The 12,838-nt window shown below is 39.7% G+C and overlaps 1 protein-coding gene and 1 long non-coding RNA gene across 9 annotated transcripts in view; one reads left to right on the forward strand and one right to left on the reverse strand.

The window, feature by feature from the left end:
- Positions 1-3,646: 3,646 nt before the first annotated feature.
- Positions 3,647-5,333, forward strand: LOC136789613 (uncharacterized). The gene is made up of 2 exons (XR_010828400.1): positions 3,647-3,951; positions 4,820-5,333. It is a non-coding gene; the product is annotated as an uncharacterized lncRNA (long non-coding RNA).
- The window catches only part of GRIA4 (glutamate ionotropic receptor AMPA type subunit 4), a 224,035-nt gene continuing 215,178 nt past the window's right edge, over positions 3,982-12,838 (reverse strand). For 2 of the 8 annotated variants that reach the window (XM_013178129.3, XM_066989841.1), the window contains exons 15-17: positions 12,090-12,224; positions 10,638-10,820; positions 5,646-5,782 (exon numbers count right to left, since the gene is read on the reverse strand). In XM_013178129.3, coding sequence (XP_013033583.1) covers positions 10,686-10,820; positions 12,090-12,224 — 270 coding nt within the window. In that variant the 3' untranslated portion in view covers positions 5,646-5,782; positions 10,638-10,685. Of the gene's footprint in view, positions 5,783-10,637; positions 10,821-11,976; positions 12,225-12,838 lie in introns of those variants that run through there. The other 6 variants (XM_013178125.3, XM_013178126.3, XM_013178131.3 and 3 more) reach the window with 4 other exon arrangements.

Below are 12,838 nucleotides of genomic sequence, written 5' to 3' on the forward strand. Positions count from 1 at the left end.
TGAAGTATGATGACAGGGTGCCTTTTCTTTATCCTAACAGATTGGTCCAGGTTCTGAGCTCGGCTACACAAATAATAATATCTATTTGCTTCTAGGAAAGCAACCTGGAATATGTGTTGCTACATTTTTGAATCCGCTGTCAGTGCACAGCTACAAAAATTATTAGGAAGATTTTGATCTTAGGAAAATATTTTTTATACTATATACTTTATATTTATTTTATATTGAGGGTGCCGAAACTTGGAAGAGGTTTCCCAGAGAGGTTAGGGTTTCTCAGCATTTGGGATACTCAAAGTTTGACAGGACTAACCCTGAGCAACCTCTCTAACTTTGAAGTTGGATCTAACTTCAAAGCTGGACCTGCTTTAAATGGAGGTTTGAAGCAGATGACCTTCAGATGTTCCTTCCAATCTAAATTATTCTATGATTCTTATTTACTAGTTTCAGCTTGCCTGGCCTTACATTTGATACAACTGTTATGAAATCAATAAGTTATTTGGAACCTGCAACATTCATCTCATTTAGAAAAGGAAGCGATTCTACATTTTTATTTATAATTCTGCTCGTGACTTCTTGCCCTTAGACATTCCAGCTGAAGTTTAACTGCCTGTTGCATGCCAATTACACGTTTTGTTGTAACGGTGTTAATTAATCCATGTTTACAACAACTGACTGCAGCTTGTTTCAGGCTGCCATTCTTTTCCTGCTTTTAGAATTAGTGTAGCAGGTATATTCTGCCAGTTGAGAGCTTCAGGAACTCCCTTCTGCTGTAATTGTCTAATTATGTGTGAAGGTCTGCCTGCACATTGAGGTGGCAGAAGAACACTGGAGCTTCTACACAAAACTAAAGAATATTTGCTCTTCATTCTGACGTCATTCCAGGGCAGAAGCCAAAACAGAACCCCTAAGGGACAGCAGGGGACAGGTACCACTCCTTCACCATACACAAGGATTATAGCTAGTAATATAAAGTTATACTCCTCTTCCCAGGCTCTGTTCTTAAGTACACTGAGGCAAATTCAACTCAGGGCATGTACATTCAGCTCCCAGGATACTCTCTTGGTGAAATTCAGCAATAAAATTGGTTGTGTAATACTAACTTTGCCTGTGAGGTCCTCAGACAACCCAGCAAGTCTGTACTGATTTTGAATTCAGTAGGTGTCTAATACAACACACTACCAGTGTGGGAGAGTTGAAGGCGTAGAATGAAAAACAACAAATATAACGACGAATGTCAAATTAGGCTTGTCCTGCTGTGATTGACACCAGCTCAGAGGACACTTATTTTGAAAAAAAGCGTCATATTGTTGTAAGTATTAACGTTATCAGTTGCACTTTGTTACAGCAAGGCTGAAAATATTTTCGAGACAGATAAATGCATATAGCATTCTGTTCAAGATTAAGATAATTGTAGACATCTTTAGGAAAACTATAGTCTTTTCACATTCTGTGGAGATCTAGTTAATGGAGGTGCAAAAATAACTCAGCTGAACAGACTATTGGGCACGACTCAGTTACTCTCCCACTGACATCTGCACAGGGCTCTTAGATCTGATGATCCAGGATCTACAGCAGACTCATACTTTTCTGGACTTCCAGTAGGAGGCCAGGTAGGATACTCAAAGGCATCTCAGGTGACCCTAAATGCCTAGGTATATGTAGCAGAAATGTGGCTTTTGTTGATAAGAATCACAATTTTGATGAGACTTAAATAATTTGGCCACATATGGCTATCCTGCATTTTTTTTTTCTGATTCTGTATAGTGATTGAGATACCTTTGGGACTGGCAGGTATGAATTGGGGTTGATGGGACACTTACTGGTCCTGTAGCTGGAGGCCTGGCAGCATGGCCTGGGGCACCCCAGGTGGCACCAGATGCCTATGTGAAGGAAAATGGGTCAAGTACTGTTGCCCATGTTCTTTCTGAGGACAAACCTTGGAAAAAAGTGTGAATGATATTTGAGTCATTGCCTCGATATTAGTAGTCTCCTTTACTCAGTAGACTCCCTTGTTTATTTTTCCCCCTTCAAGACAGTGATTGTCAGAAAGCTGCTTGATGGAGGTGGCTGAAGAAAAAGCAAGGCAGAAGGATGGAAAAGAGCTGAGACCATTGTGCTAAGAGAATAGGATGCGGCCCAGCAGCCACCAGGAGCTGCATTGCTATTTCTTACACCTTGAAACAGTCTTGATCTAGTGACAGAGCCTTAGACCCTCATGCTTATTGGACTGGAGACCATAATATTCCTGAACCTGACCTGAGGGTGTTTCCTCCTCCTTCGGGTCATATTTCCTGCCTCCAGAAGGTAGGAGGTTACCTTCTGGCACTGATCCTCAAAAGTCCTGTTGAGGAGAAACATAGAGGAGTGAGCAATGTGTGTTTCAGGAGAATGGCAAGAGAAAAAAGTCTGAGAGATACCTGAGATAGATATGTGAAGATGATTGTAGCAGTCAGGCAAAGGTTACCCATTTCAATAAGACAACTGAGTAAGCCACTGTGGCAGACTAATACTTGGGGATTGCTTTCTCAGCCCCCCAAATTCTAGTCAGTTCTCTCATGTTCCCACCGAGTTTTTTTTTTTTTTTTTTTTTTTTTAATTCATATCCATTGCACTGTATTACACACATCACAGTCTCCTCTTCACCTCATCTAACCGAGCTTTCTCTGAACAAAGCATTCCCTGGCCAAGGACAAGGCTTGGAAGTGGTGAGAGGATGCAGCGATTCTCCCCTGTGGCTGCTGGCCCTGCGCCCTTTGGTGGGTCACGGCACTCCACGGCCAAGCTGCTCGGTGGCCACATTGCTCATGCTGCTTGATTGTGAATCCTCTCTGCGGGGATCCTTGGTAGTTACTGACACTGGGTAGGACATCCCAAAGGACTGTGAGGTCTTGTTTCCAAGTGGAAACCCAACTTAGGCACTGAGAATGAACTCCATGGGGGACATTCCAAACTGTAGCGATGTGCTGTCTGCTGAAGTAAATAGATGTAATACATCAGAGAGACAGGGCAGGATGTAAGAGGATTAACACTGGAAGACAGTAATGTATCCCTGGACAGCACTGGCATTGCTCACATCCTGAATGAGGAAAGGCTGAAGACAAACTCCTGGAAAAATAGACAGGCACAGCAGAACAGAATAGACAGCATCCTTCACATTCAGTCTCCCAGTCTGTCCATCCTCTAATATGTTACTTTAGGAAAAATCAAGACAAACCATTTTTTTTTAAAAACAAAAACAAACAAACAAACAAACAAAAAGCCCTGCAACTTTGTTTTCTTTTAATTCAAATGTAAAAAGAAGTCTGAGAGGGAGCTCACAGCTTTGCTCAAACAGGAAAATCAGCAAAATCACCATTCTGGCCACCAAAACAAAAATGGTCCACAGTAACTCATGAATGAGCTAAACATGCTGGTAAAACATGGATTATACAATAGGCTGAGTCACAGCAATTCATCATATACCGTGTTGTTTTCCTCCTAGACCCTTGCACACTCAGTAGTATTTATGCCTTAGGGGTAAGCATCACCTCATCTTCACCTTTGCTTGCACTACCGAGATCTGTGTAAGAACTGGTCACACTCAGACTAGACTATAGTCAGCAGAAAGATACATGTTTTTTACACCGTGATTCAGTTGTTTGATATTTTAATGTCTGCTTTAAGATGAGGTTATTGAGTCTCATTGATTATCTATCTCTAGTAACTATAAAGGGTATCTAGAGTATTTGAAGTAAATAAATTAATACCTATATTGATAACTGAAGCTAACACTTGCTTTGCTACCTCTTACTTTTCCATATTAGATAGGATGAATCTCAAGTCCATAGAGCTTTTTTATTTGTTTATTCTGTGCTGTAGCTGTTGGGTGTTGGCCATCGCTTGGCACCATTAGGCCCCATTCCTGAAGCCCTGGGACCTGAGAGAAGAACCAGCCACAGAGGATAGTGAAATGTAAGCCATCTGAACATGAAAATTTGTGGGCCTGAAAAAATCACAGTGGCATTAGAAGCTATGATTAATCTGAGTATGAATCTGATTTACAGTCTGATTTACAGTCTGGGCCTTGAAATGGAGCTGTTACATTGGTGGTAATGGCTTGGATTTGGAGACCACTCCAGTGTCTAGCATGGCCAAGGGGAATAGCCATCACGAGTAAAGAATTGTTGCAACTTTGCACCCACAGACATGCCTACTCCTGTAGACATTAGGATTTTATTCAAATGATGCCTGGTAGCATTTCCCTCACCTGTCACTGAAAGGCTGGATGATGAAAGCCGAGGTTGCTGGGTACCATGAACACTGTATGTATCAAGTCATTTTGAAAAAACATCATCTTTACTTTCCTGCTCCCTAGTACCACATCCCTTGAAGCCCCCAGAGGACAGACACTATTACTAAATGCTTCCCTAACCTATCAGAAAGAACTTTAATGACTAGTACCAAAACACCTACAGAATAATCATGATGGTACTTTGGCAGTTCAGAGTCCCACCTCTCTAAGGACTTCAAAGCACTTCATGAATGTGCAGGCACCCAGACTGTATAAGATAAGGTCCTGCATCCTGGAGTAATCCTGTTCAGTTCTCCAGATGACATAACTAATGGTCCCTAATGATCAGAAAACAACTCAAGCTCTGTCGATATTATAAGAACGTTTGTTGTTTTATTCTTTTTGGTGGGTACAAAAACCACAGTTTCTTACACAGAACAAGATTATAAATAATATCTGTAACATGAGTGACCCGTAGTCTCTTTTGATTCTACACTGCAGACTGATGATGTACTCTAAACATTTTTTTCATTTTCTTTCTTGTATTAGACAGATGCAAATCTGTGGAACACAGAATGATGGAACAGAATGAAGGTAACAGCAAACAAGAGGATGACCAACAACTTTTATAAAAAAAAAGTCTCTGAATTTTATTACAGTGATGGCATTTTATATCAATTATTGCAATGAATTGTTCCCTAAGATGGTTAGAAAAAAGAATTGTGTTGTCCTCTACCGAATTTACATCAGTTAAAAAGCAAGCATGTTTCAATATTCCTCTTTTTTTTTTTTTCAAAGAAAATGTAAATAATTTCTTTATTTTTTTCACAGGATTTACATATTTATTATTTTCTTATCACAGTTTAGTGATTCATTTCTACAGCTGAACAGCTGAATATTCTTCCATTGTATATATTGATGTTCTGGAGACACAGGTTAGCATGTTCATTGACTTCTATAGCTGTTTTTCTCTCTTTGTCAAGACAAAGACCAAAATGTTGTCCTTTCTGAGCATGTTCTTCACAGTTTAATGCGCTAAGTTGGCAAGTCTTATTAGTTTTAAGTCCACTCAAGTGAAATTTGTTGCTGTTAATACACCCTTCCCAGCCCCCTCCCCCCAACAAAACTAAGTTATGAATTTTCCTGATATAAAATCTGAGTTTGGGTTTCCGAGCTGAGCTCATGCACACATTGTTGCTGATGATGTCTGGCGCATTTGGACGTACTTCCCTTTCTCAGCCAAATTATTAGTTCATCAATGACACTCCCATGTCGTTACAGTCTGTGCTGTGTTCCCATCAGTCACCAACACAGTTTGATTAAGGCACTCAATTATTTTTTTGGTTTTTATGGTAGGTCCGATGCAATTACAGCCAATCCTGAACTTTGTCTAATTGCAGTTCCAGAATGCACGGCCTTCGGGCAGTCGGGAGTCAATACGCGGCCGTTTTCACCCACACTTCCCGTGATGGATAATCTGGCTTTGTTTCTTATGGCTTCAGAAAAGGTAAGCTGTCACCCCCAAAAAAAAACCAAAAAAACAAAAAACAAAAAAGGAGAAAAGAAAAAAGTGTTAGAACATTTCTGCCCTTCAAGAAACCAGGACACAACAAACACCAAAATATTAAATTTTAGACATCTGCATTTTTTCATATTAACATTAAAAATAATAATCATATATGTAAAATACATAGCATTTATGCATACTAGGGGAAAAAGGCTAGAAACTCTGAGGGTAAATTTTATTACAATAAGTCATTATCAATTTAAATATAAATTCCAGATTTGAGCAAGAAATTAACAGAATAGGGAATACCTTCAACTAAACTACTTCAAACTACATTCAATAAGACCTTTCATAAACCTGAAAGCATTAGCACCTTTGAATAAAGTCATGCACAGGCATTTGTAGTCTTAAAACTTCAACTAGGTATTTCAAGATAAAATAAAACTACTGAAAATTGCTTACAAATTGCTATAGCTGTCTTTGTGATAATTCCATGGACCAAATCTAAATAAATTATTACTTCTACTCATAATGCATCCATTCTCAAATCTCTTTTCATATATATATTTTCCTATAATTAGGGAAGGTGGGAACTTTCAAAGGCAATGTAGTTTATAGAGAGAAAATACATTTTCTATAGTTCTTAACATTAGGTCTAAACTTTCCAAATGATGGTTTAAAGAAATGCTACCTCAAAATCTTTACCTTCAGGTAAATCAAAACAAACTATCTTTAGAGACTGGTTGCCTCAAACAGAAGAAAAAAATATTTATAGTTATTTCATCTAACTTCAGCCATCCAAAAATCAGCAAACTAATCTAAAAGAGCTCTCCCATTAAAATAGAAATAGCTTAGACTGAATGATTTCTAGATGGTTGAAGTCAGGGGAGGTGTCTAGGGTCAACCAACGCAGAAAGGATACCTGGAATATCAGGCACCCAAACTACATTGTGTTGAAACAGATTTCAAAGATACTGTGATAAGATACTAATTAGTGGAGGAATTCTGATTTCTAGCCAGCTGAAGCTATAGTCTATTCAACTAATGCTTGTAACTGGTGTGCAGGGATGTAATCTGAAATAGTGATTGGAAAAGAGAGAGGCAGGAGGGTTCATTCACATAGGAGCAAAGGGATGAGAAACATTATGAAATCATTTTATTTGCCTTATTACTGATCTCTGCATTTAGGTCTTTGTCCCTCTGAGCCCGGTTTCTCCTTCCAAGGTATCAGTATGCCCTAAACTGGGATGAGGGAGATTCCTTAAAACTCCCAAATGTTTCCACAGTTTCTGGGTGCACTTCTATGAAATGCACCAGTCTAATATTGTATTGCTGTTATTGGCTCCTTCAAAAACAAATTCTCCAAAGTACAGCTGCCTTTATCACACAGCAGGATATGGATATAAGAGCAAATTCCTGATCAATTACTGTAAAAATTTCAGAATAAGACCCCAGCTTAAAGAGTGCATTATGGCATTCCCCTTCAGCTGAAAAAAACTTCGTTAATCGTCAATTACAAAGTCCATAGTATTCCTTTAAAAAGTCTCCCTGCTGCCACAGTAATCTGTGGCAGGGACTGTTACCCAGCATATCTTGAACTAACGCAACAGCTAGATATCAAAAGGGAGAAATAGATAAAGAGTGAGTGGGGACCTGGGCCCATACAGAGTTCTGCTGAATAACAAAAACTTCAACTACACCCAGCAGCAAATAAAAAACTGCATTTGCAAAGCACAGACACAATGCAATGTGGTGAAACTCCACATGGTGCATGTCCACAGTCCTATTGCAAATGTATGTCAAGGTTCTGCTGCCTGCAGAAATGCACAGAACATGGTTTGGTCAATGGCAAGAAAAGATCTTTAGCCATGAGTTTTGGGGAGGGATGAGAGACCAGATCAGATCACAATGCAGACTGGGCTGGAAATGGGACAGCCGATTTGGTTAAATTTCCCAGCAAGTCATCGCTGTGTACCAACATCTCTCCATCACTTTGATCAGCTATCTGTTTGCTAATGGGAAATCCAAGAAAGAAATTTACATGAGATGAGTGAGTTATGCAAAGCTTGATGGTTTTCTAGCTCAGTCTATAAAGCTTTCTGGCCATTGACAACACACTTAGGACAGAAAGACAGTAAAAAGGGATCTACCAACAAAAAATAAAAAAGGAAAAAAAAGAGAATAATGAACAATTTCTCAGCAGCCTTCCATGGACTAACAGAAAAAGCTGCAATAAGGCAATTCCTCTCTTCTCACGGTACAGATTAACAACAGCTCAGCAACACACTGCAGGAAACAACCCAGACAGTCAACAAAGTCAGCAGGAGCAGGTCAAACTTGTACTCAGGAAGGTGCCATAAAGCAAAGTAATCAGATATGTCTCTGTGTTTTATTTTAAACTAAGCTATGGGTAATGAGCCAGGCTAATACCGTGTTTAATTGCTGTTACAATTTCAGATTTATGACCCGGCTATAGAAATGGTTTCAGGAGAGGCTGGGATGAGAGGGAAAAGTCTTGATATCTACTGTGAATATTACTAAAGTTGTGGAAGTCTCTGTGCATTAAGTGTAAACAGTTAACTGTGTTAGTTTCCAAACTAAGCAATAGTGTTAGTTTTCAGATTAATATCATTAATCTTGATTAAACTAGTTGTTGACTTAAACACTTGAAAACACTGACTGTCCTGTTCCTACTGGGAAATGGGAATTTAGGAAGCTGACCTCCTCAGTCTATACAATACAAGTATCCCAGTTGTGTGGGTTCTTTGTTGTTCAGACTTAAGTACCTGGGTCACCTGGGGATGTCTTTGGCACAGATATTGAAGATGAACTTTCATTTTTTTTTCTATGTTGAATTGGAAGTATATAAGTCAAAATAAATAGATTACACGTTTAGTGAGCCATCCTCTAGACTTTGGCCTTGTTAGCAGTTAACTTTTTTTTTTTTTTTTTTTTGTGTGTGTCTTTCTGGTAAATTTTGTAGTTAATTTGGTCAATTATGAACAGCATGGGTTGGGAGAGCAAGAGAAGGCAGTGGAACTGGAAGCTGGCTGGTGTGCCTCACGGCCCAGGGAGAAGCCGTGTGGTGGTGGCTGGGAAGGCATCCCTGGGATAATCCCCTTCACACCTGTAGGTCTGATGGGAGGAACTCAGCAGGGCTTTTCTCTGGGGCAGCTGCAGAGAGGGGAGCTGGGCTCCGCACTGTTCCCAGGCTATCAGGCTGACTGGCGTGCTAAGGGCTTAGTGCTGATACAGGAAAATGGAGAAGAGGAAGGGATTGCTCCCTCTTCACAACACATCTCCTACCCTGCCAAGGGCAGATTCAATAACCCTCCATCTGAACATCTTTATCACATGCATGCGTACTAGTCCTACTTTTCCATTTTTTGCTGCCTCACAGTGGGTTAATTTCCCTGAGGCAACTTACTTTCTACAGGACTAAATTAGAAGAAAATATGTTAATGAATATTAATTTTCAAGTGGGTTATTTAAGCCTTTTTGTATCAGTTTAAAACATAAACTGTTAAAACTTTTTGGTGTCAGCTTAAAAATCAGCATGTTGGTTACTCATGCAGGTTAGGACTGCCAAGTGTCTTTCCGTATTAGTGAGTTTTAGTCCTAATATGATCCCTTTACTCCTTGGATAAATAAACATATCAGAGGTTTTGAAGTGCTAAATGCAGGCATATTTCTGCAGAAGTATGTGTAAAGACTGCTGTGAACTCTGTCCTGCTGTCGGCTGGCAGAGGTTTATGACCCATGTGGGTATGAGCCCCACAGGTGGCCCTGCTCTGCCCGAGAGTGTGAGGTGACCTCAGCAGTCTGCCACCTACAAGCATAAGCTCTTCTATGTGAGGTTCAAAATTTTCTCAGGTAACTATTACAACAAACTAGATAAGGAAAATTAAGAATTTCTGAATTCTATAAATATCTGCTTAAAATTCCTAAGTATTTTTTTTAAGTTTTTAAATGCCTGCACCCTGAGATGTTTTTAAAATGTTATCAGAAGTTACCACTGGCCCAAACATGAATTTTAAATTAAATAAAATGTTGGCTTTTAAAATATATTTTCTCCTGTAAGAATTCAACTTTCTGTTTTAAAAAATCACACAAAAACTCAAAGTTTAGAGAAAGGTACTTAGGTTCTTTTCTTAGAAGACAAAACTGAATTAGCGCTAATTTTTATGTGCAGAAGACAGTAAGGGTAAAATAAATTCTGCAAGTATAATAATAGCATTTGTTGTACTGTAATCATAGCACTGGGTGGGAACTCAAGTCATGCCAGGGTTAGTTTGGAAAGCCAGTTTGGGCCAGGTCAGTATTTGAATAAAAGCTTTGGGTTTTTATTTTTTATTTTTCTTTAGGACTATATTTTGGATGCATTTTGCTTTGTAAACTTGACAAGAAATATGCTTTCTGGGACTTCTGCTGCTGAACAGTGCATTGCTCATGATAAGAGAGAACAGTAAAAAACTATATTTTACTATTGTCAATATACCTTGGGTTTGCTTATAAAAATGGATTGCTGATGTGTTATCACTGGAGCTCCCTGCTTTGATATGCACGCATTGTTTTTTATACTAGGCTGGGGATGCTCTCAGTGGTGTTCACCTGCTGTGCACTGGAGGTTTGGCCTTTTTCTTGCTTATTTCCATGCCTCACATTTTCACTAGTGAACTAAGTGCACAGCTGAGACATTTTTTATGTGGGGAAATCAGGCTCTATTACAATTAACGTATACCCAGGATCATGACTTCTTGTACAACAGGGAACCAAAGAAAACCACACCGCGACAGCACGTCTGGGAAGCTCCCCAGCCAGCGCACGCCAAGCCCCCTCCCTCGCCCCCCGAGGACCCACCTATTCCTTGCAGCGCTCCAGCTACCATGCTCAAACACCATGCTCTGCTCACTCTGTGTCTGCTCTGTACTGTATGGTTCGGTATTGTACCGGCTGTGCCTTTAGCCTGTAAGCTCCTCGGGACAGGGACCTGTTATGTGTTTGGCACACTTCACCTATTGTACAGCGCCGTGTACTCCAGCGCTATATAAATAATAAATAGAAAATAGTAATTGCATCTCCAGTTGTTTCCTCTGAAAATTTTTCTAGGTGGCAACATAACATTTCTATTCATCTCCTTTCACCTAATTTTTGTTAATTCTGTTTTGTTAGAAGAGGAGAGGTGAGGCTTGCTGTTGGCAAGGGGAGGGAGCTTGAGGTAGCACTGAGAGGGCAGGGGACTGGCACACCTCTATTACAAAGCAGCCAGTTTAGCTTAGAAACTATGGAAAAATTATGTTTAGAAGCTTAGTGTGCTGCTACATACCATTTCCAAAGGTCAGGGAGTTGATTTGACTAATGATTAGTAAGCTGCTCACTGCATGGATGAGACCAAATGCATTGGTAAACCATCCCTACACACCTACTAAGGGGAACTACGCAGGATGCAGCTCAGCAATATCAGCATTTTGGTCTGAAATCACTGCGTGAATGTCTATGAGTCCCGAGCCAAGCAAGCACATTACTGAAAGCTGAGGACAATAATCAAAGTCTGTTCACTAGTTAGTGACTTTTGGTTGTTATTATGGTGGACAAAGCTTGACCTGAAGCAGAATATTGTGTGTGGGGAAAAAAAAAAAAAGCCACACAATTAGCATAAAACATGTATCGAAGGGAGGGTGAGGAGCAGGGTGGGGAGGAGGAGGAGAAGGTAAAACAACATTTAGACTTCTTGTAACAGTGCCTTGTCTTCCATTAGGTTAACTATGGTTCAGTGACATTGCCTATCCTAAATCCTCAATGTACGGAAGTCCCAGTTAGGGCCAACAGAGAATAATAAAAGCTTACAGCAATTTGTCATCGGTAGAGTGCAAATGTTTAAGAGAACAGACTGGCCAATCAAGTAATTAAACACTGGCCCTCTGGATATTTCAAATACCAATTATTTCCCAACTGATTGAACAACATTTAGTTGTTATAAACGTAGTTTTTATGTTAAAATTTTCTTGCAATGCAGATGTCTATTAGCAACATAGAATAGTATGCTGTACATCTGCAGCCAAAAAAACTGAACCACTTTGCACTGAAGTTTTCCAAAATATAAAGCTCTGTTTAGAAGCAAGCACCACTAGACAGACATGTCACAACACTGCGGTACAAGATGCATCACCCACTCACTGTAGTAGGCCCTAAGTCCTACCCCTAAATTTTAATACTTTCGGTTCCATATACGTTGTAACCTTCTCTATAAGTTGCTAAATTCTGGGTATTCTGCGAGGAAGTTGGGTTAAAAGTCTGTGCACTCTTTGCCACCTTCATTCGCTTCGCCTCTGCCCTGGACTTGTAACAGAACTCTATCAAAGCCACCAGCATTGCCAAGCCCAAGCCTCCAACCAGAATGTAGAAGACTCCAGCAACGTTGCTGAGACTCAAGGCACTCGTCTTGTCCTGGGGAAACAGAAGTGACACAGTTAACCCCGGCATCCAGACCCCTGCAGCACAAGCTACACATTAAAACATCAGAAATAGATATAAATAACAACATTTAGCTGAAATTAAATTACCGTCATTTACATGCCTCTCACAAAATTTGACCTATCTGGATCTATAAAATATATTTTAAGCACCTAGTTTTCCTGGTCAACATCAAAGTATTATAAGTATGTTGCGAGTATATTGAGATGTCATTGTTTACTTACTGCAAAGCATTACTTCCACTAGCTGGAGAATTGAACGATGACACGTCCAGTCCTCTTTAAGGGACATTTTAACACTGACATGAAACTGCATTTACACAAAGCTCTTTAAAAGCTTTGGAATCCAGAAATCCATTTACAGCAGACAAGATTTTGCTTGATGTTCACGAAAAGACAAATTTCACTTGTAGTAGGCATTGATGTTAATTCAAAAGATCCAGACTGACTTTCTGCTACTTAAGTGACAGGTGAAAATAACATGTGAGGCTCAAGTTATTGGAACAAACACTTCTTTGAAAGTGCACACTGTACCATACACATCACCATATATTTGCCTCTTACTGATTATTGTAATTTTTTTTTTTT

Source organism: Anser cygnoides, chromosome 1, assembly GCF_040182565.1.
Source record: "Anser cygnoides isolate HZ-2024a breed goose chromosome 1, Taihu_goose_T2T_genome, whole genome shotgun sequence".
NCBI lineage: Eukaryota > Metazoa > Chordata > Aves > Anseriformes > Anatidae > Anser > Anser cygnoides.